Source organism: Antennarius striatus, chromosome 14, assembly GCF_040054535.1.
Source record: "Antennarius striatus isolate MH-2024 chromosome 14, ASM4005453v1, whole genome shotgun sequence".
NCBI classification, from domain to species: Eukaryota; Metazoa; Chordata; class Actinopteri; order Lophiiformes; family Antennariidae; genus Antennarius; species Antennarius striatus.
This window is the reverse complement of record NC_090789.1, coordinates 12744898-12771589: the sequence shown is the minus strand read 5'-3', so window position 1 is coordinate 12771589 and position 26692 is coordinate 12744898. Positions and strand designations below refer to the sequence as shown.

Sequence of the window (26692 nt, the reverse complement as noted above, 5' to 3'; positions counted from 1 at the left end):
AGGAAAGTCAGTGACTTCAAAACTCTCTGAGCATTTCCTAATTCATCACTGTCGCTTTTGGTGCATGTGTGTGTTAGTTATGGAACAGCAGAGCATCTGCGTGACCGCCAACAGCTCTGATTGATCACCCTTCTGTAGAATACAGAAGCACATTCCTGAGGACATGCTGCACTCATGGATGCCTCAGAATCTTTGATTACCTCAGAAATGACCCCAGAAATAAAGCTGACCCTCTCACCTCACCTTCTTTTTTTCATTTTTTTCCATTTTCTTCTTTGTTACCCATCAGCTTTCTCTTCCAGTCACTAGGCATCTCCTCGTAAATGATTTTCCTGCGAAAACAGGAAAACAGCTATTACAGTTTCAATTTTCATTTTCTGTGCTATCTGTTTGCCCTTCAGAATATGTTCGTCTTCTGAAGTTATTTTTATAGTTCAAAAATATGTCTAGTGCAAAACATTAGATAGTAGTTAAATGCCAAACAACTGTCTAATTTTGTCATCGGTCATTTCCTGCTGACAAAACTTGTCATGAACAACAACCCCACTTATCTGCTATTCAGATTCAGGTTTACGAGTTACAGCTCAGCAATGTTGAAAATGCTCAGGTTATTGTCTCCAACCGAAACACAACACATTTCACATAGAAAGGAGTGGTTTGTCAAAAAAACCAAAAAACAAAACATGTTCTGCTCTTGGCATTGTTGAAGCAGACCGGAGTAAAGATCAGATGATTTATCAGTTTAGATATTTTACTTTGTTATTCGATGTTGCCAGCAACATGAAAATGTACATCGCAGTTTTGAATGTATGATTTCTATAATTTGTTCATAAGGAGAATGACAATGTCATGGCTTGCACTAGGAGGTAGTATGACTAAGCCACTGTGGCTCAGTGTAAAAGAATTGAGTAAGCCAAAAAAAGCCACATTCTGTGTCCAAGACAGTGGCTTGCTATAATAGCAAGTAAAACTTACAAGTAAACATTGAGTATTACCAAGAATCAAATTTATTAAAATCAAAGTGTCTAAGTCAAAGTTAAAATGTCTTCTAGTCTAACTAAAACTTGCAAATGAACATTGAGTAATAATTTGTATGACTGTATCTTCACATAGTGAATGCAAGTTTTCAATTGTTAGGGGGTGTAAAACCACACACGCCAGGGGGGGGGGGGGGTCCAGCGGGCCTCCGCTGGGAAATTTTTTAGGAAATGGGGTTGTTTTCCTGCATTCTGGTGCATTCTGAGGGCAAAATCTTCTGTTCAGTTTACCAACAAAAATACACTAAAGTCAACAGTTCAAGATGGACTATCTTTATTTCTGTCCTACTTTATGCAGGTGTAAATGTGAGATTCAACAATTGAAAACTTTCATTCACTATGTGAAGATACAGTCATACAAAATATTACTCAATGTTTACTTGTAAGTTTTACTTGCTATTATGGCAAGCTAGGTGAATACATATTTACATGCATTGCTAGTTATTCCTGCCGGTCATAGGGATCAAAAGTCTAAGACTACAAAAAGGTATTGATAATATCTTTCATTTACCTTCTGATCGGTCTGTCACCACTCCTCCCCCCTCTTAGCATTCACCATTTGTTGTTCAATTAGAATTTTAACACAAACTCTACTATGAAACACTCTATTCTCATTTTCTTTCGATCGATCGTCCTCTCCTTGTAGTACACCAATTCGCGGGTTTAGCTTATAAAAATAGAATCCTTTGTTTTTCATTGAACGAGAGGAGGTCATGACCCGAGTACATATTTAATGATCGGGAGCATTCGGGTCACTTCGGCGATTTCCATTGGCATGCGCCCGATGAAGAAGAAGAAGATGACGAAGAAGAAGAAGAAGAAGATGGGCTCCGCCTAGCGAGAGAAAAAGTTTGTTTTCAATGTTTTTGCTCTGGGATTTTCGCGAGTCCAAAACATTTGTAAGTTTTAGCCTTTTTTTCCTAAAAATAAGAACGCCACTCTGGCTACACAGGCTAAAAACCTTGTAGCCACTCTGGAATTTACTTCGCCTATGGAAAAGTGGCGAATGGCTAGCACAAGCCCAGAATGTTATTGTGTCATTATTTTCTAATGTTATTTATGCATTAGACTGAAGTTTATTCTGAAACCATGTCATCTATGATTTGTCAGTGTAAAGTTGTTTTATTCTTAGTATTAACTATGAACTTAATAATAATTCTGACCACCTATTGAAACTAACTGAAGCACGATTCTTTGAATTGTCATTATGAGTTTCACCCAGCGAAAGAACATCTTTACCTTGTGACTGTCCTTCGCAGTATAACTCTTTTCTACTTCAACTGTTGAACTCACTGGGGATGCGTGTGGAGAGAAAGGCATAAGCTTTTTTCTGCTTTCAGTTTTCTCTATTAAATTGACCTTAAAAAAATAAATAAATATATATATATATATATATATATATATATATATATATATAAAGCTTTACTGTTTCTGGTTTCAGTTGTGCTTAAGTGAGTATTACAGCATCACTCAATTAGAGCTGGAGTAATGCAAGTGAGTCAGTTGACCGGGGAGTACAGTAAAGGGATAGAGGTGTGTTTGTGACAGCTGACAAAATAATGACATTAACGCCATTGTAGCCTATCCCAGCTGGCTACAACTGAAAGATGGGGTGCACCCCAAATAAAAACTCATAGCTCATAGCGGGGTCACATGAAAGACAAAACCACTCAGTTTCACACTCAAATTCAGTATCCCACTCAAACCTATGGTAATTTGGTTTGACCAATTCACCTAAGGTACATGTTGGTGGAGGGAACATGTACGTTAGGGAAAATCAATATAATGTACTACACAAACAGCTGCAGAAATTTTGACTGAAAAAGCTGACAATCAACATGTGCTATAACAATGTCAATTAGGACGAGGCAAGAGCTGCTACAGCTTGAAATTAGGGTTCCGTCGAGATTGTTTATATGTGAAAACAGACTTAGCTGTTGGCTTAGATTCCTACAGTCCCTATCCCATGTTCCTTTCTCCTGCTTTATTTCAGTCTCTAGTGGACATTTGAATCTGGAAGAAGTGGCTGATGGCTGTGAAAGTGCCTTCTATTAGAATGAAGCATATCCATGGAGTGTCACCAGCTCAAATTATACATCTGCTTTTAGATCCCATTGGCATTACATTATTTATCTTCCATCTGACACCAATATCCAGCCGTGGCTGTGCTGCAGCCCTGCTGTCACCCCACTGCTGCTGCCCGCTCTCCCCATATTAACATCTGCAGATCCCCCGGGATCCAAACATGCACTTTCCCCAGTTTCACTCAATGGAATGAGCTTCTAAACCTCCCTAGCCCGAGCTCCCCATAGTGGATAGAATTTGCACAAAACTGTGCAAGGATTAGAGATTAAAAAAAGTGACTGAGGAAGGAAAAACAACATTCCCTAAGTATTTGATTTGCTCCTCATTCCCCCAATCATGAGTAGCAAAACAATGAGCGTTTTTATGTGCAGTTCAAGAAAGTAGATAATTCTCTCAGAGAATATTAGAACAGTAACAAGAAAAATACCAGCAGCCCAAGGACCAATTTATATCAAGCCTGTTGGCAAAATACACAATTTGTGTAGTTCCAACCAAATTAATCAAAAACAGCTTAAATAGCCTAAAGTGATGTATTAGTAGTGTTTCCTTAAATATAACCAATAATAATCTTTTTTTTTTCTGACTGTTGTAGTCTGAAAATCATTGAGTCTCTTTGTAATAATTTCCTCTATGACCTACTGCAAACAGGGAGAAATGCATGACTTCAGCTTCTGACAGCTTTCTTAGGCCCTTGGCCCTCAATATTAATGTTATATTAATATTGAGGCCTTTTATTTTATTATTATTATTTTTAATATTATACATTTGTAGAGTTCAGGTAAGTAGTTGTAAAATTGAAAATAAATCTACTGTTGGTTTTGTTTTTTTCTGATTTGTGTCTCTTACAAGGGATGATATGTTGAGAATGTCAGTTAAAGTTTTACTTGAGCATGGCATAAACTTAGTTTCATTCAACTATTTAAACCATTCATAATGGTGATATTTCACCAATAAATCTTATGTCTATACGCTGATCGACAGTTAATGCATTCACCACATAATCAAACACACACACACGCATACAAATACACACAAACACATACATACAAATACACACGCACACGCACGCACACGCACGCACACATACACACATACACACACACACACACACACACACATACAAACACACACGCACGCACGCACACACACACACACACACACACACACACACACACACACACACACACACACACACACACACACACACACACACACACACACACACACACACACACACAAACACAGGTCAAGGGCCAGTGGTGTATTGTTCCCTATCTCTTGTAGTTTTCCTTTCTGAGTGCCTTCCAAACCATCTCTCCTGTCATGGATTAATTGGATTTTTGAGCCAGTTTCAGTTTCCTCTCCTCCTCTATGCACAATGCTTGGCCTCCGGCATGAGTGTGTGAAATGTGTGTGTATGTCAGAGGAGGTCATCAAATGTGTGTAGACGACTTTGGCCATGTCCACACGTAGCCTGATCTTTTTGAAACCACGACTTTTTTCACCCCTCATAGAAAAAAAAATTGCGTCCACATTATAGTGTTTTCAAAAAAATCTCCATCCACACGTAACCGCATAAGTTCATTGATCAAAATGTTTATAAGCATTTGACCTGTCATTGGTTATGTCGCCACCAGTCTGTTGAAACGTTTTGTCTCCCTAACCCTAACCCTTTTCACTCCTCCCACCGGAGAGCAGCAGCCGGTGCATAAAACCCGGTATTCTCTTTGAAAGACCCCTAACAATCTCATTTCCAGCCACATGCTGCCTTGTCACAACTGAAACAACCAATTCTCCTATCGCCGCTATTGTTCTCCTGGTATTTTGGGACATTAGGGTGTTTCTGGCATTAAATTGTGTGTGTTGTACTCTGAACACAGAGCCAGCAAGCAGACAAAAAAAATACTCTGACTACAAGGATGAAAACTTGTGTGTCTCTCTTTTATCTGTTGTTCTACCTCTAATGCACAAAAGCCAGGCTTCACTCTCTAATAAAACTGATGTGAAGGCTGTCTAGGGATGCATGTGTTGCCTCTTCATGCGTTACTGTTGAAATGTTCTTTTTGTCATTCGCTCTGGAGCCTTTGACCTTGCCCCAAAACACTCTCCGGTCTTTGCAGGGCAAAAATAATGAATATAATTGCTATAACTTTGCGTGTATATTTCCCTGTGGGCTCTCATCACGATTTTTCATCTTGGTGTTTGCTTGTAATTACAGACTGGAGGCTGCTGTGTGTGCAGGGTCAGCTTTTGCATCTCCTTTATGAACATTTGTCTGCTCTCCTGCCTTGATTTGCAGTCAGTCGGACTGCTCTGCTCCCCCTGTTAGCGGATCTCAGGATTAAGAGTTCCTTTCATAAATGTCAAATGATAGATTTCAGAACAGCGTGGATTTTCCCTCCAACTTCAGCTGAAATGCTTATTATGCTGATTTATTACTATTGATTTCAATTTCCAAGGCTTTATTTGCTGGAGGGTGTACCATTAAAACAGCAGCCACACAGGATATGAATTAATATCCTGGGGATTACAAATGCCTTTCAGTTGTGTCTGGCAGGGCAATGAGTTTTGAATAAGCACCTCAATGTGTGTGAAAGTAATGAACTCAAAGTCATGGCTGCTTTTTGCTTGGCCTGTTTGAATCCCGCAGCCATGCTATTGGCTGGTTTTTGTCTTGTGACAACCAACAGGATTTAAGTGTGGGTGATTTTGAATGACTCACAGCCACAGCATTGTGTGGAAAGTTAAACGGTTGGTCTTTTGTTTACCCCAAGAGGGGGTTGAATGGCCCCGTGTCAGTTAACGGTCCGCCTTTCAGTGACACATTTAAAATTTAAACCACCCTTCTTTTTAACCCCCCCCCAAAAAAAACCCAAAAAAAACAAAACGGGTGCCATGTGTTTGGTTTAGCGATTAAGGACACATGGGCGACATGTTCATTGTTATTCAGAGGGGCTGTAATCATTGCAGGGTAGTATTAGTGTGCCCCCTACTGCCAAACTGAAGCCCCCCAAGTTTGTGTTCTCCCAGACCATTTTTTTATTGTACAGCTTTAATACACTTTATTTTAATATTATGACTTTGTCACATTATAATTTGATAAGGATTTCAGGGTTCGTGTTTGTATAAAAGGTAAGCTCTCAGCCACTACAGAGCAGCAACCTCTAAAGGGATAGGTTTAGCATAATTTAGTATTAAATGTGCAACTTACTTTTAACTTTGGTTAAGAGAAAAAAAATAGTAAGATATTTTGTTTGATACACAAAAAATGGTGTAACACAATTCTAATTAAACAAATGAAAGATTTTAGAAACAAAATCTTAGTCCTCATTGAAAACGTTGACGTTGCTGCATTAAATTACACTTGTGGAGAAATAACCAGATACATGAACCAGCAATACAATTAAAAATTAATTCCAGTACTAAGAGATCTATACTGAAATTAAGATCTAATTATTTAGATGATTTAACTTTTTTTGTTTGTGTTTTTTTTTCCTGTAAGCTATTTATTTCTTGTTGTCATGGTTTGTTGTTAAAGTCTGGCTTGCCATATGAACGCTGATCTAGAGAAATTCTCGTGGAAATACTATACTATAAAGATTTTTGTGAAGTGCGAGGATTTGCTATTTGGCACAAAATCCCAGCTGTCAGCAGCTTCAGTCAGAAAATATTTGTGTCTGTGCTCAGCATCAAGCCCTCTATCAGGCTGCCTCTTACTGTCAAACTCCAGGCATTGGTACTGTTGTTTCAAGCCAGACATCAAACATTTCAGCATTTTCCTGCCCACACTAACCCTGACTGACAGTTCATACCTGGGTTCATGGGTTGGGGGCTGAGTTAATTAAGGGACAGGTGGTAGCAAAAAAAGTGCTAGGCTTTGCATTGTGAAGGTGATCTGGCCCAGATTGTTGCTTCTCTCCTCCAAGTGCAACTAAACCATTCCATATCTGCCTCTGGCACACAATAGGACAGAAACAGATATGGCCTTATCACAGCTGCTCTGTGTCTGGCAGAGGGGTAGGTGGGAGTGGGACCTGCAGTGGGCCTTGATCCAGCCTGGCAGATCCAGTTCCTTCCCTCCTCCTCTTCTACTCCATTGCTGCAGCTCTGCACTGCACCAACTGATGACAATCTGATCCTAAGCAATTGACCTCACCCCCACCCCTCCCCTGCTTCCACCACAATTGCTACCACCTTTCAGTTTTCATGGTTCCAATCAGTGAAAGGCAAATGCAGCTAAGAAACTGGGTTATCTTGAGAAGATGGGTTAGAGAATGGTTTGTCTTTTCCAGGCAGAAGTGAAATTGGGGAGGGCTTCTCTTCAGGACCCAATTCCAACAATTACCTTCTTAAACTTACTTTATATCTGTGAACTTGTTCTCTTGTAGGCATCCTGCTGCACTGACAGGATGTTGAAATTCTCTGCTTTCCCTCACCTCTTTGTACAAGTTGATTGCCCAGTGATTTAATGATTCTGGCTGTGAATGCCGCTCCTGCCGTTACACTTCTGAGCACCGACAGAGATGTACAACGCAAGAAGATTATCGAGAAAATGGTAATACACCTGTCTGAAGTAGATGTGTTATCTTTCATGTCTCTCAAAGCAGCATCAGTCAAATCCATTAGCCCTTATCAAAGCACCAGTGTGGCATTTCAAGTTAGACATAAAAAATATAGGACACACATAATCTCAGACAATTTTATTATTTACTACAAAATTTACTGTAAATATGAAAAACTTGCAAAAACTTTAAAAAAGTTTTAAAAAGAACAAAGTCAAGTTCAAGTCAAAAGGGGAATGCGTTTAAAAAATAAATGTGATATGATGTACTTCAGTAATTCATGCCCTACTTTGCTATTATGCCTTTTCTAATATTTATTATCTCTGAAAACATCCCCATGTACTTCAGTGAAGCTGCTTGCAATCATAGCAAGCCAAATGTTAACAATAGCAGATGCCTGGAACATAACATAGTATACTAGGTAGGCATGAGCAGCATGTCTAGTGGAAGCAACCAAATTCTGGTAAAATCTTCAAGTCACTGGACAAATCTAGCTTTCAAGAATCATCAGTGTTTGCAGGCCTTGCAGAAGTCATTCTCCCCTTGAGCCCCCTAAATTAATATTTAAGTACAGAATTCCTAAAAAATAGTGTTTCTGCAGGTGTTGATCCGAGGTCTCTGTAATGTTAACTTTGGAATATTTGGTCTTTAGTGTACTCACTCCTTACAGAGAGTCATTGTAAAGGTCAAGCCTGTGATAATTGGATTATTTTCTAGTAAAAAGAAGCAAGAAAAGGAGATTTGATTTTCATCCCAAAAACTCCTCCTTCAAACACCAGGTACGTTGACTGATCACAGCCAGCTTGATAGCAGGAGGATCTTAGTGAAGAACCATCATGGATAACTCTGCTAGTCATGATCCTGTGAAAGGAAAGGAAAGTTGCAGAGCCTGGGAAATGGTACGCACTGTGTACTGAATGACCAGAGAACAAGAATATTGGCATGAAGAGCAGAGGGAGCACCAGCTCCCGAAAAGGCCCAGGGGGTGGTGAGATGAAACAAACAGTAGATCACAGGAGGAGGATGAAAAGGCTGAAGGGGGGTGGTATACATATATCAAGATGAAGAAAGAAGGAGAACTGGTAATAGTTTGAGGGAGGATAGTCAGCCCACACATAGTCACCGGGTAGCTGTTAATGCACTATTGATTTCATCCACTGAAAATATTGCCCCCACAATCTGACTCAGGTTCCATCCATTTATGTCTGTAAGCTGGCTGTGGCTCTAGAATAAGGTCCTGGGTCAAGTTCTCAGATAAGCATCAGGGTGAACTTGGGGAACTCCTACAAGCCATGCTGTAACCAAACAGTAGGAAGTTCATTTTTTATTACAGCACACAACTTGTAGGGAGACTGTCAGACAGTCATTTAGCAGTGTTGTTCATAGAGAAAAGTTGGTTACAGCTAAGTTTTTGTCATAAATGCTTGCCTCAGACAGTGAATCATTGTTTTTCTTCCTGCTGCAGCAACAGTATGATTGTTTTATAATAATTGAGCCTGACAAGGGTAGCATGGTGGCACAGTGGATAGCGCTGTCACTTCACAGCTAGAAGATTCTAGGATCAAGTCTTCTTCTGTGCAGAGTTTGCATGTTTTCTCCGTGACTGCATGGGTTCTCTCTGGGTTCTCTGCTTCCTCACACATACAAAAACATGTAGTTTAGGTGAATTGATCATTCTAAATTGCCTGTAGGTGAGTGTGTGAGTGAGTGGCTGTTACTTGTGTAGTTCAACGGTACACTGGCGTCGTGCTCAGAGCGCCCCCCGCCTAGAATTCTAGAATAGGCTTCAGAAACCCCCATGACCCACAAAAAAAAGCGGATAAGATGAATGTATGAATGAATGAAAGAAATCGGACAAGTTAAAAAGTGAAGTAATGTGCACTGTACTCTCATATTTTTAAAAAATAAAAACACATGTGAAGCTTCATTTTAAGAAGCTTTTGAAGCTAGAAATGGGGTTATTTATTTATGTAGTTATTTAGTCAAAAACAGTAGATAAGTATGAATGTGGATGAACTGCAACATTTCCCCTTAGGTCATTCAGATTATTCTAAATTATTAGAATATCATGCATTTCCACCTTAACCTTTGCAGTTTTTATACCCTTTATGGAACTGGCAATTGAGGAAACTAATAGATAGATCAATTACATACATTATAAATTAACTCACATGATTTCAATAGGCCAATCAAATCTTTACATTCCAATGAGTACTGTAAGCGGTATCAAAGAGTGAAATACGAAACAGCTGAGATGAAAGAGCAGCGGAAGAAATGAAGGAGTCAGAGGAAAGCAATTTCACTTGCATTGATGTGCAATAACAAGAGAAAACAGCTGTTTAGCAATGGAAAGACTTTTAAACAAAAAACGTGTCTCATTTGCCTGCATTTTAAACTTTTTAAAGTCATCGGTACCGGTGTTCAGATCTTGGACAGGGAAGGCAGATGGTTTGAGTGAGGAGTGAAAGAAGCCATCCATATCAAAGTTGAGAAGCCATCACTGAACATAGGGGGGTGGTCTGCAACATCACTTTTCACCCGTTTACAATCATATCCTTTCGAAACTCCTCAAAACAAAGTCTCAGGAGATTAACCCAGCTGATGACCCCCGTTAGTATACAAAGGGTCGGTGAAACTCACATTTCAATGACTCCCCTTTGACACCCCCTGGCACCCCCATCAACCATCGTTGAGAAGCCAGACGTGTTTCAACTACGGTCGTTGAATTGTGAATAGCATTGACCACACCCCATAGGGTTAATAAGCTAGTACAAGACCAGCCACCTTCAGAACTGATGAAGCCTCTTGGATGAGAAGCGAAATGTTTCAAGAAACTTTCATAAAGTCCAGTGGATTGATTTAAACAGCTTTGGATTTGTCACGGTTGGGCGTGGCAGTGCTGGTGTGTGGCAGGGAGAGGCCACGCTTGTGGGTGGAGCCACGACTCCACACCTGTTGGTCTTCTCCACACCTGAGACTCATCCACACACCCGCTCTGATCGTCACACCGGAACTTGTTTTGTGTTAATGACCATAAGGCTTTTTAAGCCTGGCTCGATGAGAGCTCGGTGCTGGTTCGTTGCTTAAGTTTGGTTCCTGTAAGTCTGTTCTGTTTTTCTACCTTGTTCTGCCTGAGTCTTGTTAGCATCTTGCCCGTGTAGGTTTTGATTAAAGCTATGGACAAAAGTGATGTCTTCGGTATTCTGCATTTGGGTCCAAACCCCACCATTCGTGACAGGATTTGCCAATCACCATTTGAACACAGATGCTTAGGAACAGTTAATCCGGAACTAACAAACCAAACAGTCTCTAGTAGATAGAGTTCTCTATTTGACGATATCTGATTCAGGTATCCCTTCCGTTTTGGGATAAACATTCATGGTCTAGCAATGAACCAGGTCTTCTCTAGTACAGTTTAATGTCTGTAATCCTGCAAGGTTAACAGAGCAGTAGTGTGGGCATTACCACTGGATGTGAAGCAGCATTTGCATTAACAATGAAAGGTGCACATTGTTGGCACATTTCACTTGCTATGTGATGCTAATCGGTGCGTCTAAGCAGTGTCGGTGTAGAGACACAGTAATGACTCTGTCGTTGTCAGCAGTCTTCAGGTTGTCTGCTTGGCTCTGGAGTCTCACCTGGGGAATTCATTAGCTCAACTTGTCAGCTGCAGTCAGACTCGTATTGTTTGCAAGGCGTTTAGGCTCTGTCAGTGTCGCATTCATGACCAGCTGCTGTTGGTTTGCAGATTTCCCATTTGCACGCTGTAAGCAGTGTGCTGCTTTTTGTAAATGGCAAAATCTGCATTGCCTTTTGGCTCCAGTAAACAAGTCCCAGCTCTGGTATCCTTGCCGGTAGACTACATGACACACTACAGGCTGAGATACAAAGAGAAGCAAACAGTGAGACCAATCTGTGCCCTTCCAATCATCTATGTTCGTCATACTCCACTATGTGACTGTACACGCAATATCATCTAAGGTCACCATGGCTCACTGGGTTGCAATACCAATAAAAAAACAAACAAAAAACAATAAAAGACAAAAATGAAGATCTGAAAGACAAAATTGAAAAGCTTAGATGGCCTTCTGCAGTCTCAGTCATCATATCCAGAAACCAGACTTTTAACTTATTAATGCAAAGTCGAGGGGGACTGCTGGTGGGAAGGAAATGTTAGATAAAAATTTGATTAAAATACAACAGGTTTTTCTTGGCCTTTCCCAAAGAAATATGGCTTTATCATTGTGTCGAATAGGGCTGCCTGAGTAATACAAAACATTATTGATGGCAGTGGAGGAAAGTTAACGGAAAATGATGGAGACAAACATAAAGATAAAATTCATCATTATCTCTCCTTTTCTTGCTGCAGTTCCTCACCCCTCCTTTTGACTTTCAGCTCCTCTCTGTTTATTCTTAGTGTAAGTGTGATAAAAGCAGGCAGACCTATGACTCAGGTTCCCACCCCACATTCTGATATGAATTCAGGGAGCTGAGGCCGTCCCCTAATCTCTTAATGCATGTTCCCTCGCCCTTGGCTGGGTCATGGGAGAAATAGATGGAGCCTTATCAGCTTTTATGGATTTATGAAGAATTTTTCTGCATCAGATTTTTTTTTTTGTACCCAAGTGTTCATATATTCTGTGTCTCTGCACCTCCTCAAGGATGTTGAGTAAGGTTATATCTTTATGAATTGTATTAAGTTTCTAATTACTGCATCAATCATGTTGATTTGTTCCATCAAGATACAATGAAAAAATATGTTTGGCCTTTTACACATATTTATGGTGTGTGTTAATCTTCAGCAGCTGTAATATGTTCTCAATATAGAAGGTGGTAGGGTCTGTAGGTTCACTCTTGCATGTTTGCTTCTAAGTAATCTCTGCTTTATGTTCAATGTACTCAAATAGCCATCTCTGAATACAACACGAGATTCACTGATAAATGATCATACAGTATTTAAAAACATTCAATACAACTATCCTTATCTACAATAATATCTGGTAAGGTTCACTTCAAACTATCAAATCAGACACTCAACACTGTTTCTCACTCCTGTATAGTTAAATAACATTTATAGCTGTCAGGAACAGCTCACTTAACATTTATTCCTTCAAATGATTTGTTTGAGCTGATTTCCTGCATGAGGATGGACTGCTCTGCTTTTGGAATCAATCTATCTGTTGTGGGCAGCATTGTGGCATAGATGAAACATTCTTCACAGCAAGGTTCAAGGTTCGAGTTGAGTCCTTTCTGTGTGGAGTTTGTATGTTCTCCCTGTGAATGCATGGGTTCTCTCTGGGTTCTCATCTATAAGATGATGGATGGAAGGAGGGATGGATCTACTGCATCTATTGCACTCATGTTTATATGTTTGATGAGAAATTAATAATGAATTAATAAGTAATTAATACTGTACGGTTCAGTCAAAGTTCTCTCTCTCTCTCTCTCTCTCTCTCTCTCTCTCTCTCTCTCTCTCTCTCTCTCTCTCTCTCTCTCTCTGTGTGTGTTAGTTACTCCCTGCTGTTTAACCGCATGTTGGTAAACATGTTTCAGTCCCTCAAACATGTTTCAGATGAATCTCAAGGGTTTTAAACCAATACAATATGAATTCATTCATTCATTCATTCATTCATTCATCGTCTACCGCTTCATCAGCTGTGGTGGGTGGAAGATGGAGAACCCGGAGAGAACCCTCGTAGACACGGAATGTCTAGAAGGGGTGGGGAAAAAAAACCAAAACCACAAACCCCTGCTGTCCACTGTAACAATGAAAACAATAGAATAGAGAAGAGGAAAAAAGGAAATACTAAACAAATGCAAAACTCAAGCAAGTAGCAGCCCACAAAAATTATGAGATAGCAAACAAGGAGGTAAAGAAAAGCACAAAACGAGACAACTACATCGAAGCCTTAGCACAAGAAGCAGAGGAAGCAGCTAGCAAAAACAACCTCAAGGAATGCTACATGACCACGAAGAAACTATCCGTAAAGTTCATGCAGTCAAACACAGAAATTCAGGTAAACAGGGACGACTTCTTACCACCAATGAAAAACAACATCAAAGGTGGACTGAGCATTTTAGGGAGATGCTCAATAGACCGCCCCCTGTCCAAGAGATGGAGATTTCACCAGCAACACACTTGCTCACCATCAACTCTGCCCTCCAAGATCTGAGGTGAAGAAGGCCATCAAGGCGCTACGACGTGGTAAAGCAGCAGGGCCAGACGGCATCCCAACAGAGGCCTTAAAGGCAGATGTTGAAACCTCAGCCACCAGCAGATCCAAGAGAAAACTGAACTGCTAGAAACAACAGCAAGCGCACTGGGGCTTAAAATAAATGCAGCAAAAACCAAAATAATGCGCATAAACAACAAAAATACAAACCCAATAAATACTGGGAACCAGCCACTGGAAGAGGTTGACAAATGTACATACCTTGGAAGTATAATAGCGGTGGACGTTGGGACAGAGGAGGATGTGAAGGCACGGATAGGGAACGCAAGAACAAATTTAACATACTAAACAAGATCTGGAAAATAAAAAACATCTCACTCAATACCAAGCAGAAAATATTCAACTCCAACGTCAAATCTGTACTTCTGTATGGACCCGAGACCTGGAGGACCACCAATAACATCATCAATTAACTGCAAACCTTCATCAACCACTGTCTATGACTCATCCTCAGGATCTATTGGCCAAACCGCATTAACAGCATCAACCTGTGGGAACGCACCAAACAAGAACCAACAGACGTACAGCTGATAAGGAGGAAGTAGTGCTGGATTGGCCACCCACTAAGGAGACACAACACAGCAATAACCAGACAGGCATTAACATGGAACCCGCAAGAAAAACAAAGCAGAGGGAGACCAAGAAACACCATGGAGGCACGGTGGCGTAGTGGTTAGCACTGCTGCCTCACAGCAGGAAAGTCAGGGGTTCAAAGCCCATCATTTCCACCATGGCCTTTCTGTGAAGAGTTTGCATGTTCTCTCTGTGTCTGAATGGGTTTCCTCCGCATCCTCCGGTTTCCCTCCATTATCAGGAAAAACATACATCTACGGAATATTAGGTCATGTTTGACCGTAGTGGCGGCGCGCCCGAGGTGCAGTGGCTCTGGACCAACTATCCATCTGGTCTTGAAATTCCATTGTACCATCCCTGTGACAAATAAAGAAAGTTTGACTTTTGTACTTTTTTTTTGGGAAGGAGCACAGAATAAGACGTCAAAAAGAAGGGACTGACATAGAAGCAACTTGAGAGGATGGCCCAAGACAAACGAGAGCTGAAATGATTCAACACTGGCCTGTGTTCCGAAAGGAATATAAAGGCATAAGTCAAGTAGTGAAGTGACCATGTGCAATGTGAGGGTTATTGCTTGTTGTGATGCCGCTATTTAATTCCGATTAGCAGATTCAAATATGTTTTCCGAGATCACAGCTTCCTTCACCTCAATAAATTGCTGCATATTTTAACTAATTATTTTGTGGTTATGACTAATCTAGCATTCCAGTCAACAAAAGCTTCCAAAGCAACACTTAGCACACTATCTGCCCAGCCGAAAGAGACTGAGTCAGCAAACAGCTGAGTAGCACTAAAGACAAATGTAGTTATTTTCTCTGGAGTTGGTAGAGAACTAAGAAAAGTTAAAGGAGAATAAATATCAGAAATTGATCTGGCTGAGTCGGCTGAGGGCATGAATCTCTTTCATAACAAATTAGCACTGATAACTGTAACATGTGCTTTGTTATAAACCCTTAACTGAGCTAAAATACAAACTTTTTTTTTCTGTTACACCACCCCCAGTTTGTTAGAACTACATTTTGTTTTAGTATTTCGAAGTTTAATGGCCATGAAGATGTTGATTTGAGAGTATTCACATTCCACTACAAAAGACAGCTGTATTACTTTACAGTACTTGAAACATGATACAAATCTCTCCAGTACAAGACTTTTCAATTACCATTAATATTATTAGGTGTAATACTTAGTCTGGTTAGATTATTATTTTAACATCAACTCTAGATTTTTTTGTTCATAAAACATGAATGAATTAAAAGACAATGAAACTAATCACTAGTTGCCCTATGAATACTGTAATTGATTTATTGAGCTTCACTTTCAACTGGATGTAAGATCATTGTGACTGCAACATACTGTAAATAGTGTTCATGTGGGAAAGTAATCTAACTAGCAGGTACTGCAGGACGATTGGAATCTGAGCAGCTATGACTCCTCTTAAACAAGTTTATATCACATTTAGAAAGTAAATAGGCCGTTTCACGGTGTCTTTAAATCCTCATTTAGACAAACTACATTATTGTTCTAAGTTCTTACAACCACTAGACACTTTCATCTGCATCAAAAGCAGAATTGTAGCTCATAGATTGTGTCGCACCTATGTCTATATTTGGAAAGAATGAGTTGTCTAAATATATTTGAATATGAGACAAACAGTCACATTCAGACTGTGTCTCCACCCCACCAATGCATCAACCCACTCCAATTCAGTCCTGTACTGTAAATAGGAACAGTTGGAGACTTGCCTGCCAACAAAGAGTGGGTTCAGCTCTCATAGCTGAAGAAAAAGCAATTTTGCCACAGAACCCCTTGAGAACCCAAACATCAAAGCTGCCACTGCTTTTGTGAGTGTGTGTCTGTGTGTGTGTGTCTGGTGGTGGTGGTGGTGGGGGTGGGGGGTGTTGGGGAGGGTAAGCCAGAGCCTGCTTGACTTTGCCTGAGCAGGTGACGGAGAGAGAAGTATCGGCATTGTCCAAGAATCTAGTGAGATCTCAAAGGACAGCAGCTGCTTGTTATCACAGGATATTTCTGACAGTTTGACATCTCACCCATGCTTTTGGGCCAGGGAGGAGGTAGCTCAGGGAGAGAACAGACAACGGTTAGGGAAGCTTTTTGACATGCATTTTAAATCTCTTTATATCCATATTGTCTGTGGATTTGACCCTGCTTTTGACCTGTTCTTTTCATTTCTTTTTTGTATTTTTTTGAACTGATGAAATCAAAAGTTCATCTGTATTTCTGTCAGGCACACTCCAGGGTACATTAAATAAAATTCCTGGTGATGATGCCTTTGTATCATCAACAGGGGGGCAACGTTTAAAATAACACTAAATACAAAAAAGAAAATAAAAAAAGAAAGAAGATAAAATGAGTTTCTTTTGATCAGCAGTGTTTAAAATATAGATTAAAAAAACACTTTCTTATCAGCACTTAGGAAACAACCACACAAATCGTTCAGAGGCAACTTCTGCAATGTTTCTTATCCTTGTCGAAAATGAGTCCATTCATTAATTGTTAATGGACCAGCCTGACTGAAATTTTTGTCTTGTCTTCACTTGAAAAAGAAAAGAAGTGGTAAAAAAAATGAATCAAATGAACTATTGACGAGTGTTTCAGACCGCTTTTATTCAGACACGTTGGATGTGAAAGGAGCTGTTGGAGGGAGAGGATTTTAAGAGATTGAGAGGACAACCTCTTCTCCTCAAAAATGAGGAAAAGAGGTTGAGAACAGGACAGAATGAACTGATGAGAGGAGGAATGACAGGAAAGAGGAAGCTGCTTCTCACTGTGGGGAAGGTCAGCATGGCTTGGATCTGCTTTTTGTCCTGTAAAATTGTGTGTGTGTGTGTGTGTGTGTGTGTGTGTGTGTGTGTGTGCGTGCGTGCGTGCGTGCGTGCGTGCGTGCGTGCGTGTGTGTGTGTGAGTGTGTGATGGATAGAGAGGAGGGTGTGTGTGCTGATATGCGTCCTCCATGTCAGTGTGCGAGTATTACAGCCATCTCTCTGGTTTAAGCCTTCCCTTGGCTGCCATTATGGCCTAATAACCGTGTCAGCGTGATTAATGGTGAGAGGCAGAGCTCCAATTGTGCTCTCGCTCAACTAGAGCACCTCAGCAACTACACTACCCACGATCTCTTTGTCTGCACTCACCATGGACATCGCCGCAGCCATTGCCATCTCCATGGCAGCACACAACACACCAGAGGTGAAGGTTATACATGTAATTAGCTGCACAGCCGCATGACCCTGCTAGCAGTTTGAGAGAGATGATGATGACGACGATGATGATCATGATGATGATGATGTTGATGATGATGATGACAATGATGATGATTGGAAGATAGGAAGTTAGGGAAAAAGGCAAGTGATCCCCATAGCCGTTTTAACCAGCCCATGGTTGTAAACAAAGACAGTTAGCTGCCGGTCCTGTTGTGTTATTGTTAATCAGTGCTTGTTTCTTTGAGATTATCATGAAAACACAAATGAAGAGTTTATTTTACAGCTGGATTAAAAGGCCAAATCAAAAATGGAAACCAATGATTGAACTTAATTTCATAACTTTTTTTTTTCTCTAAACATTGTTGTTCAACTTTTGCATGTGTAGGACTACACAGTTAAATTCATACAATGTAAAAATATGTATTTGTATGGATGTATTTATTAATTAATTAATGCATTAATTCATTTGATGGTTGATCTGACTGTGCAGGAAGATGCAAAACCTACCTATCAGACTTTCCATTAAAATTTATGGAGGGTGTGGCATGAGTCTTAAAAGAACCAATCTAATTATGAATTAAAGCAGATGCAAAAATGTTTTTGTTTTTTTTAATTCAGCAAAATCTACTGGAATTTAATGCAGGGTTGGGACAAAATCTACATGTATGATTGTTCTTAGCGGATGTCTGATCTTTAATGATTGTCAATCTATCATTAAAAGTAATTAGTCTTGTGTGTCCTGTGTGGGTTTTTAAAATTTTTTTATTGGCTCCTGTAAGTGATAGATTAAACATACAGATTAAAAAAAACAACAAAAAAACAAAACTTCCCAGATTGGATTTTATTTCTTTTCACCTTCAATTTGTTCATGATTTATTCTGTGATTTACTTGTGTTGAACACAGATGGAACAATTGAAGAGTTTATGTTAACTATTAACAATGAATGGGGATTTTAAAAACTTTGTATTCAGCCCTTTTGTTGGATTCACATGGGACAGAGAGTTTTAAACTGCACTTTGGCTAATGCTTTTCTAAAGTCGTCAATTAGCGAACAAGAGGGAGAGGTGGTCAGTAATTAAGGGTTAGGGTTTCTTCCAGCCTGTCAGTTCCAGCACATAACGATTCACACGACCAAAATAATTATGCCAGGAGAAAGATTGCTTACTAGTGACATTTGAAAACACATAAATACTGAGTAGACAATGAATGCAATGTTTAACATGGGAAGAAAATAGTGGAAATTCCACGATAAAACAGTAATATCAGACTTCATACCAAATATATGAAAACAAATGTATTGGTATTATAACAACCTCCATCACAGATTTCTCCCACCAGCAGACGGTGCATCCCGGTCTGACCCAGAACTCGCGTTTACAAGGAGTGCAAATGAATGAATAATGAATAAATGATTGATTGAATGAATTAATAAATATATAAACTTAATGACTCATAAAGAAAGAAACAGATGAACAAATATCCAACTGTGAAGCATGTTTATCAACGCGTCTTCGATGTGGAGCTGTTATACGTCAGAAAATAGCCGGTTTTAACTCTGTCCATTCTGTGTGTACAGGTACATGTAGACACGGGTCACACACACTAATGTCACAGCGGTTTTTGTTGCAGGGAGACGTCCCCCGGTTAGAAAAAGTTTTGGTTACAGCGTCCACATGACCACACAAGCCGTGCGTTTTCAAAAACTTCACTTTGGCTGACGTTTTTGTCCCGGATATCTGCGTTGTCGTGTGGACGAAAAGAGTAACCGCAACAAAAAGCTTTGCTGCCCGATGCCTCATGCCATGGTGTTCACATGATTCCTTCTGGCAGATGCACCGTGATTGGTTGGGCGCCGTGATTGGTTGGGCGCCGTGATTGGTTGGGCGCTTGATTGACAGGTAGCAGGTGGAGTTAAAGATCGTGACAACATGAGGTTTTCAAGAGAGTTTATTCAATAAATAGATGGGGAGATATACATATATGATTATTAGAAAATTGCCCAATAAATTGTGCATCTCGTAATTTCCCCAGTTTTCTCATTTATTTATATTTTTAGATATATTTCAGCTCACTTTTGACTCTTTTTGATCCATCCACATCAGCAGAAAGAGAGTTTTCCCATACCGGGGGCATCTGTGTCCTTGGACACAAATTTCTTAGCTCCTTACTGCTGTGAAGGCCATAGTCAAAGGCAACCCCCCCACCCCACCCCCCACCCCCCCGTGATGCTCTTCTCATGGCCAGGGGATGCTGTCTGGATGATAGCGCCAACAGTGACTCTGTGAACCTCAGTCCAAAATGAAAGCTCAATCTGACATCCAGCTCAGCACACAAGATCTGAGGCAGCGCTGTAAAACTGATGGAACTCCAGTGAAAGCAGGAAACAGGGAGAAGTGAAGACAGACCAAATACAGACAAATAGCCAGAGTGGATCACAGAACATATTCGTAGTAACAACCTTGAACATGGCAACTTTGACTTGAAGGCTTTCTCAGGTTTCAAAAAAAAAAAAAAAGCCAAACGTTGTGGGGAAGTTGAAAACTAACATGACATATCCATCCTGTGCCTGGATGTTACTAGTTATGTTTCTATATTTCAGGTCACTCAGCACTGACTGGCAGGCAAAACACTAAAATGCTTCTCTTTTGCAAAAAATATCGTGAAAAGGCCAGCTGTAGAAAAACAATCTTTGCTTGTCAAGGTTGGTGTGTCTTTCAGGACTTAACTTTCAAGTAGCTCTTAAAGCTTTTATCTCACCGAAAATGTACAAATTACATTTAATGGTAAAATGATCAAACAAAGACCTTAATATGTCCTCATTTTGTATCTTCACACCCAGGGTCCTTCATGATGGTAAATTCCTCTCAGCATTTTGGAGGCCAGCGGGCTCAGCTGCTCCTTCTACCACTCAGCGAGAACGACACTCATTGCATCCAGTTCAGTTACTTCCTGTACAGCCGCGACGGTCACAGTCCTGGGGACCTGCAGGTGTACATTCGAGTCAACGGGGGGCCGAAGGGCAGCACCGTGTGGAATATCTCTGGCTCCCAGGGACGTCAGTGGCACCAGGTTGAGCTCGCTGTCAGCACTTTCTGGCCCAGTGAATACCAGGTGAGAACCTGCACACATAAACGATCCACACTTACCTAACCAACACTCAGTTTTACATTTGTACCAGTAGTTGACTGAGACAATAAAATAGTTCCACCCAACTTCTTTTGCACAGCTTCAACAGATGTCAATCTCAATTTTTAGATTTTGATCATTTTTAACTAGGACTCTGTCTGATAGAAGAAATGACTTAAGTCTTCATGTCTGGAAGTTTCCATAGAAATAAACCAAGCCATAGAACACCAATATCGAAGTTCACAATGATGGTAGACGATTCAGGGGAAGGGTCAAGTAACCATCCATCATATTTCGAGAATCACCTATTCCCTGGTGGATATTGTATGAGAGGAGGGCTATAACATGAATAGGTCACCAGTTTATTAAACGTATGGTATATAGAGGCACTCAATAAGTCATATTCACACTGTAGAATCACCCTTTCACCTATGACACCTGTTTTCGAACTTCAAAAGTAAGTTCTAGGGGGAATGGATGCAGGCATGAGGAGAACATGTAAAACATACAAAGGCCCCAAATCTGGATTCAGACCCAAAACCTTGCTGTTGTGATTCAGTGTGAATCACTGAACCCCTATGACACTTCACCCGCTAACCAGTGCCACTGTATCATAAAGGTTAGTGTCATGGAGCCGACATGTTAACAAATATATTGGATGGATTTCCACAAATATTCTGTTGAGACATTTATTGTCATTAAAGCCCTACTTTGATGACCCCATGTTTTCTCATGTTGCACCATCATTCAGTTCACATTTTTAATTTGTACGGTACTTTATGAGATTTATATGTAAGTTACATGTCAACAAATAGCATAAGCTAAGTGTACCTACATTGAACAAAAATGGCAATATGGACAACTCCCTAAGAAAACAATGCTAGCATTGTTAATTTGAGTGTGTGGAGTATAGCCTCAAACACCACCAGCATGACAGCAAAATCAAAAGTTATACATACTGTACAGACAAAAGTATTTTGACCATCTTTCTTCCTCCAAACTTCCTTGTTGACATAATGCAGTCCAGCAGGTAATGTTCTCCTGGCATCTGCCAAAGCCAGACTCATCCGACTGCCAGACAGAGTAGTACGATTTGTCACTCCCCAAAACATGTATCCACTGCTTCAGAGTCCAGTGACAACATGCTTTACATCACTCCATCCCACTGTTGGCATTGTTCTCCATTATATACTGTAAGGCTATGAATGAATGGAAAACCATTCTTTGAAACTCTATCGGTACAGTTTTTGTATTGATATTAATAACTGACGAGGTAGGGAATGCTGCAATTATTGAGTTGGAAATTTTGAAATGATATGCACCTCAGAATTCAGTGACTCCACTTTGGCAATGGGTCTGAATTAAAAACCTTGATTCTCAGTGTTCTGATATTTTTACCATTTAATGGAACTTTGATACTTTTTTCCTAAAATGTTGTAATACCATGAAGATGATTGCTCAGGATTAGCAAATTACAGCTTTGTCATTTATCACACTGGCTCAATGGGAGTATAATTCTAGTGGGCATGTGTTTGCATTGTGTCTTTGTTTATTGGTCAAATGACCTGTGTGCTGCAGTGTAATCAATATCTCAATTTGATGCCTGTACTGTTGACACTGCATTATTAGTGCTGTTGTATAGCTTGTACAATTCTGATGAGTGCTTGCAGCCTTACATCACCTCATTACATCTGATAATTTATCCCCTAATGGTCTCTTTCTTCCCACCAAGCATTCTACCTTCTACACCCCACCCCTCCTCATCCCAACCCCAAAACAGACATTAATGAGAAGGCAGGGGCTGGTGTAAAGGTTTGGAGGAGCGTGGGTCTGCCAAACAGTCAATTGACCTCAATTCTGTGCAACCCTCAGTGCAGGGGATCAGTCTGGGTGTTTGATTCCATAACCTTGGCGCACTCCGGGCCCCATTTCAATAAATCAAGAGCCAGTTAATGAGATTAGAGGGCTACAGAGATCAATGAGGACAGCCTGTGCTTTACCATCCTCAGCTCTCCTGTCCTGAGCAAACCTTGCAAACAGCAAACTGATTTAAAGTAATGATTTTTTTCCCCTTTCTGCGTGGGTATTAGAATTTTGTCCACCATGTATTGTAGCAGAAAAGAAGGTGGAAGCAGGGGGTAGATGATGTCAGAGGGGTAAGCTATGGTGTGCAATCAGACAAGCCAACCCAAACAAGGAGTTTAGCAGCACAGTGTTTACCATTTGGACAAGTATGCATAAGTAATGTAATCTAGTACTCTGGTGATGTATGTCCAAACTGTGTGAGTGATGAGAAAGCAATGTCCTCCCACCAGGCAGGTAGACACAACACCAATTGCTTTATTTGTCCTGTAAGCCTGGATGATCGACAGCACATAATGAAGCAAGTAAAGCTGTACAGGTGAGTGAGGTAGAAACAAGACCGGAGAAACAAAGTGTTTCTGTCTGTCAGGCTCTGCGGCTCCATCATATGGCACAAATCTGAGGACATGCCCCACAGGTTTCCACTCATCCATCCAGACCCGTTGATAAACATCACTGTCCGGCACTTCAAGCCAACAGATCATAGTGGGCATGCTGCTGAGGAGCAGCTCCACAAAGCAAGAGGGTTACCTCTTAAGAGGACTTGGAGGAGAAATTGTGTGCGTAGGCAACTGCTGGTGGTGGAGCTGATTGAGATAACATAGAAGAAGAAGAAAAAAAATCCATTATCAGCAAACATTAACACCCCCCAGGAAAGACTGACTGAGATATGGACTGTGATCAGAGTTGCAGAAGGGCTTTTGTATTTAGGTTTCTACTGAAATGATATTTCAGAATTCAGTGTTAATATTCTGGGTTTCAAATGTTCATTGCTGATGGCACATTTGGTACTCAATTAGACCTCATGCATATTTTCAGATCTTCCCTAAGCACATATTTGCTTTGGGGGCTTGTAATGATTAGAGTCAAAACCAGAATGTAATGGATTACTGTGTTTGTCATACACCACCTCTACAATACATTTCGTCAAATTCATTCTTAACATTTTGAGTAATCTTGCTAACAGACAGACCAATAATCAAAGCACAACGTCTTTGTAGAGTTGGTAGCACTGATGCCTGGAATACTGCATAAAGTCACATTTGACAGTTGGATATGATAAGCTGCATGCATTTTCTCACTGAGCTCATACTTTAGTCTTGGTTTCTGGAAGTACAGATAATGTGAAAAGTCATTTTTTTGGAAACTGCCTTCTCTCCTTCAGGCAGATTTTTGTTTTTCTCTTACTGGTCCTTTTCGCTCTTTGACTGTTTTGTCCTGTATCTCAACATCTTAATTCCCAGTGCAATACGGTATTTAGCCTCCTCTTCTACTAGCATTCTTTTTTCTTTCCTATGTATATTATTTATTTTTCTTTGCTAAGCATTCATCTTAACTCATCCTTGAAATAACAGTGTCCAGTAATTTCTCTTTTTGTCCAAATATTGACAAAGTGTGCTAAATCAAGGAATTCAGATTGCCTTCTAAAAAATAGCTAAATTGCTTCTAATTAAAAAAAGATGGATAGACATTTGCTACAATTAAGCCTTTATTGTTTTTTTTCAAAAATATAACAAATTTATGATAAATTGGATTTTTCCATTACATGTACTGTTCAATAGCATATCACTTCTTAAAACCTCCCCGTGGTTTCAAGGCACACCCTCTGGAGTTGCATGGGGGGAAAAAAATCATGTTTGAGGTAGAAATCTAAACGCTGACCTGCAGTGCAGAGAGAGTACTTGATCCCTCATACACACACATTGAGCTTTACGCTTGGCTGAAATTAGAACTTTAAGAGAGCACAAGGTAGAGAGCAAATCACGGGAAAGATTAAAAAAGAAATGGAAATTTATTCATCTTGTGTCATGCCTGACTTTGGTGGATCATAACTTATCTAGGATGGAATTAATGTGCTGATGCTTTGGCTTGAAGTCAGACCAAACTTTACAATGGATTTCACCTGCAGAACACCAGTAAAGCCTTGGTTTTAGCCCGTGTGAGTGCCAGAAATGCCTTTTCTTATCAGCCATGACATGCTATGAAGCACTGACTATTTTCATACTTAGCTCATAAGAAATATTATCAATATTTGTTTGAAATTTCAATTTCAATTTGAAGAACAGAAACTTGCCAGATTGAACAAATGTCAGTGATAATAGTAATACAGTGCTCCCTCGTTCCTCGCGGTTAATGCGTTCCAGGAACCACATGCAATTAACGAATTCCGCGATAGAGCGACAATTTATCTTACTATTTACGGTAATTTTAACATTTATAATCCTCCCCATACTGATATTAAACCACCTTCTATCTGCATTACGTTTCCCACACTCTTATCGACTGTTTAAAGCACTTTTGTGTCTTACATAAGTCCGAGACTCAGGGAACTTCCGGATGCCGTCCACCAATAGAATGCGTGTACGATATCACGTGACTACCTACCAAAAATCCGCAATGAGTCATGAGCGTTGACGTGTAAATGCGCAAGGGCACACTGTATTAATAATAAAGGTATTATATAATTATAAAACAGTCTACATCCATACAATACATAGATTTAAACTCTCCCTTTTTTCTTTGACTGCCTCTTCTCATTTGTCCGCCTGATGATGTGTGGGGCTGTTGTTTGGACCATAGATTCCACATTGTTGTATGCTCACCATCACAGACGGAAAGTTTGTAGAAACCAGACAGAGAGACAGCGCATTAGAAGCAAGGTGATCTTGCCAATCTTCAGCAATCATATTCTTTCAAACAGATACCCCAATCACCATTTGTAGTCCACCTGGCAGGGATAAGTCCAGTGACAGAATCTTTTTTTTTTTTTTTTTTATGCACATAGGCACTAATTAAACAAAACACACTACACAATCATTGCTTCTAATGTCACATGCGACCAATTCTTATGTTATGGTCATTTAACACTAGATTTTAGTGACTCCGAGAGGGAGAAGACTGAAATGCTGAAAGACTGGTGGAATAAGTAATCAATGCTATTGTTTTTTCATAAAAGTCTTAAGCAAAACTTGTATGTTGCTGATGCCAGAGGGTTTCAGATATAATTTAAAGCTCATCCAAGAGAGGGACTCCATCAGGTCCCCTGTTGAGTCGCTAGTCTTACACTGTTGAACTGAACATGCAATTTCATACCTACTCATAAAATGAAACCATTTTGGCATATTCTTTCTTCCTCTCCAGAAGAATATTGCGCTGGCCAGTGGCCAACTCACTTCATTTCGTCTTTGTGCTGGGAAAAGTTGAGAAGAACAATTATTTTGAATGTTTAACTGGCACATTTAAAATATGGATTAATATTTTCAGCATCATTCTACCTAAAGAACTAATTTGACAGGACATAGGTGCACTGATGTCGTGCCCGGACTTTGCCCCGCTTCACGCCCTCAGTCTGCTGGGACAGGCTCTGGCTCCCTGTGACTCGCTACGGCGGATAAAGCGTTTTGGAAGACGGATGAATTGATAGACTTTTCTCAGATGTGCAAGACAATGAATGTGTTCAATTCTTCATGAAGATATTTGTCATACACTGATCAGATGAGAACTTTATCATTAGTGAGGATACATAAATAATTTCTGCAACACTGCAAAGAAGAGCTTAGAATGTTAATTGCTTTGCAAATCTTGTTTTTATTCAATCTCTTTTACAACGACCACTGGTTTTATGTATTCACTGTGAGGCCTCCAGGGAGGCAGTATGGATTTTGTTAGTCTAAACCATCAATTCTCTGGCATTGAGTTTTATGAGCCAAACACGTTGCAGCAGGAGGTGCATATTAAAATGCTTGCATGCTTTTTTACATTTAAAGTGACTGTCCAG

General features: G+C 40.1%; 1 protein-coding gene across 6 annotated transcripts in view; it reads left to right on the top strand.

The window, feature by feature from the left end:
• ptprua (protein tyrosine phosphatase receptor type Ua) overlaps positions 1 to 26692 on the top strand; it is a 184765-nt gene that overhangs the window by 75956 nt on the left and 82117 nt on the right. For all 6 annotated transcript variants that reach the window (XM_068333143.1, XM_068333140.1, XM_068333144.1 and 3 more), the window contains exon 3: positions 20546 to 20817. In XM_068333143.1, the coding sequence (XP_068189244.1) occupies positions 20546 to 20817 (272 nt within the window). The remainder of the gene's footprint in view (positions 1 to 20545; positions 20818 to 26692) is intronic.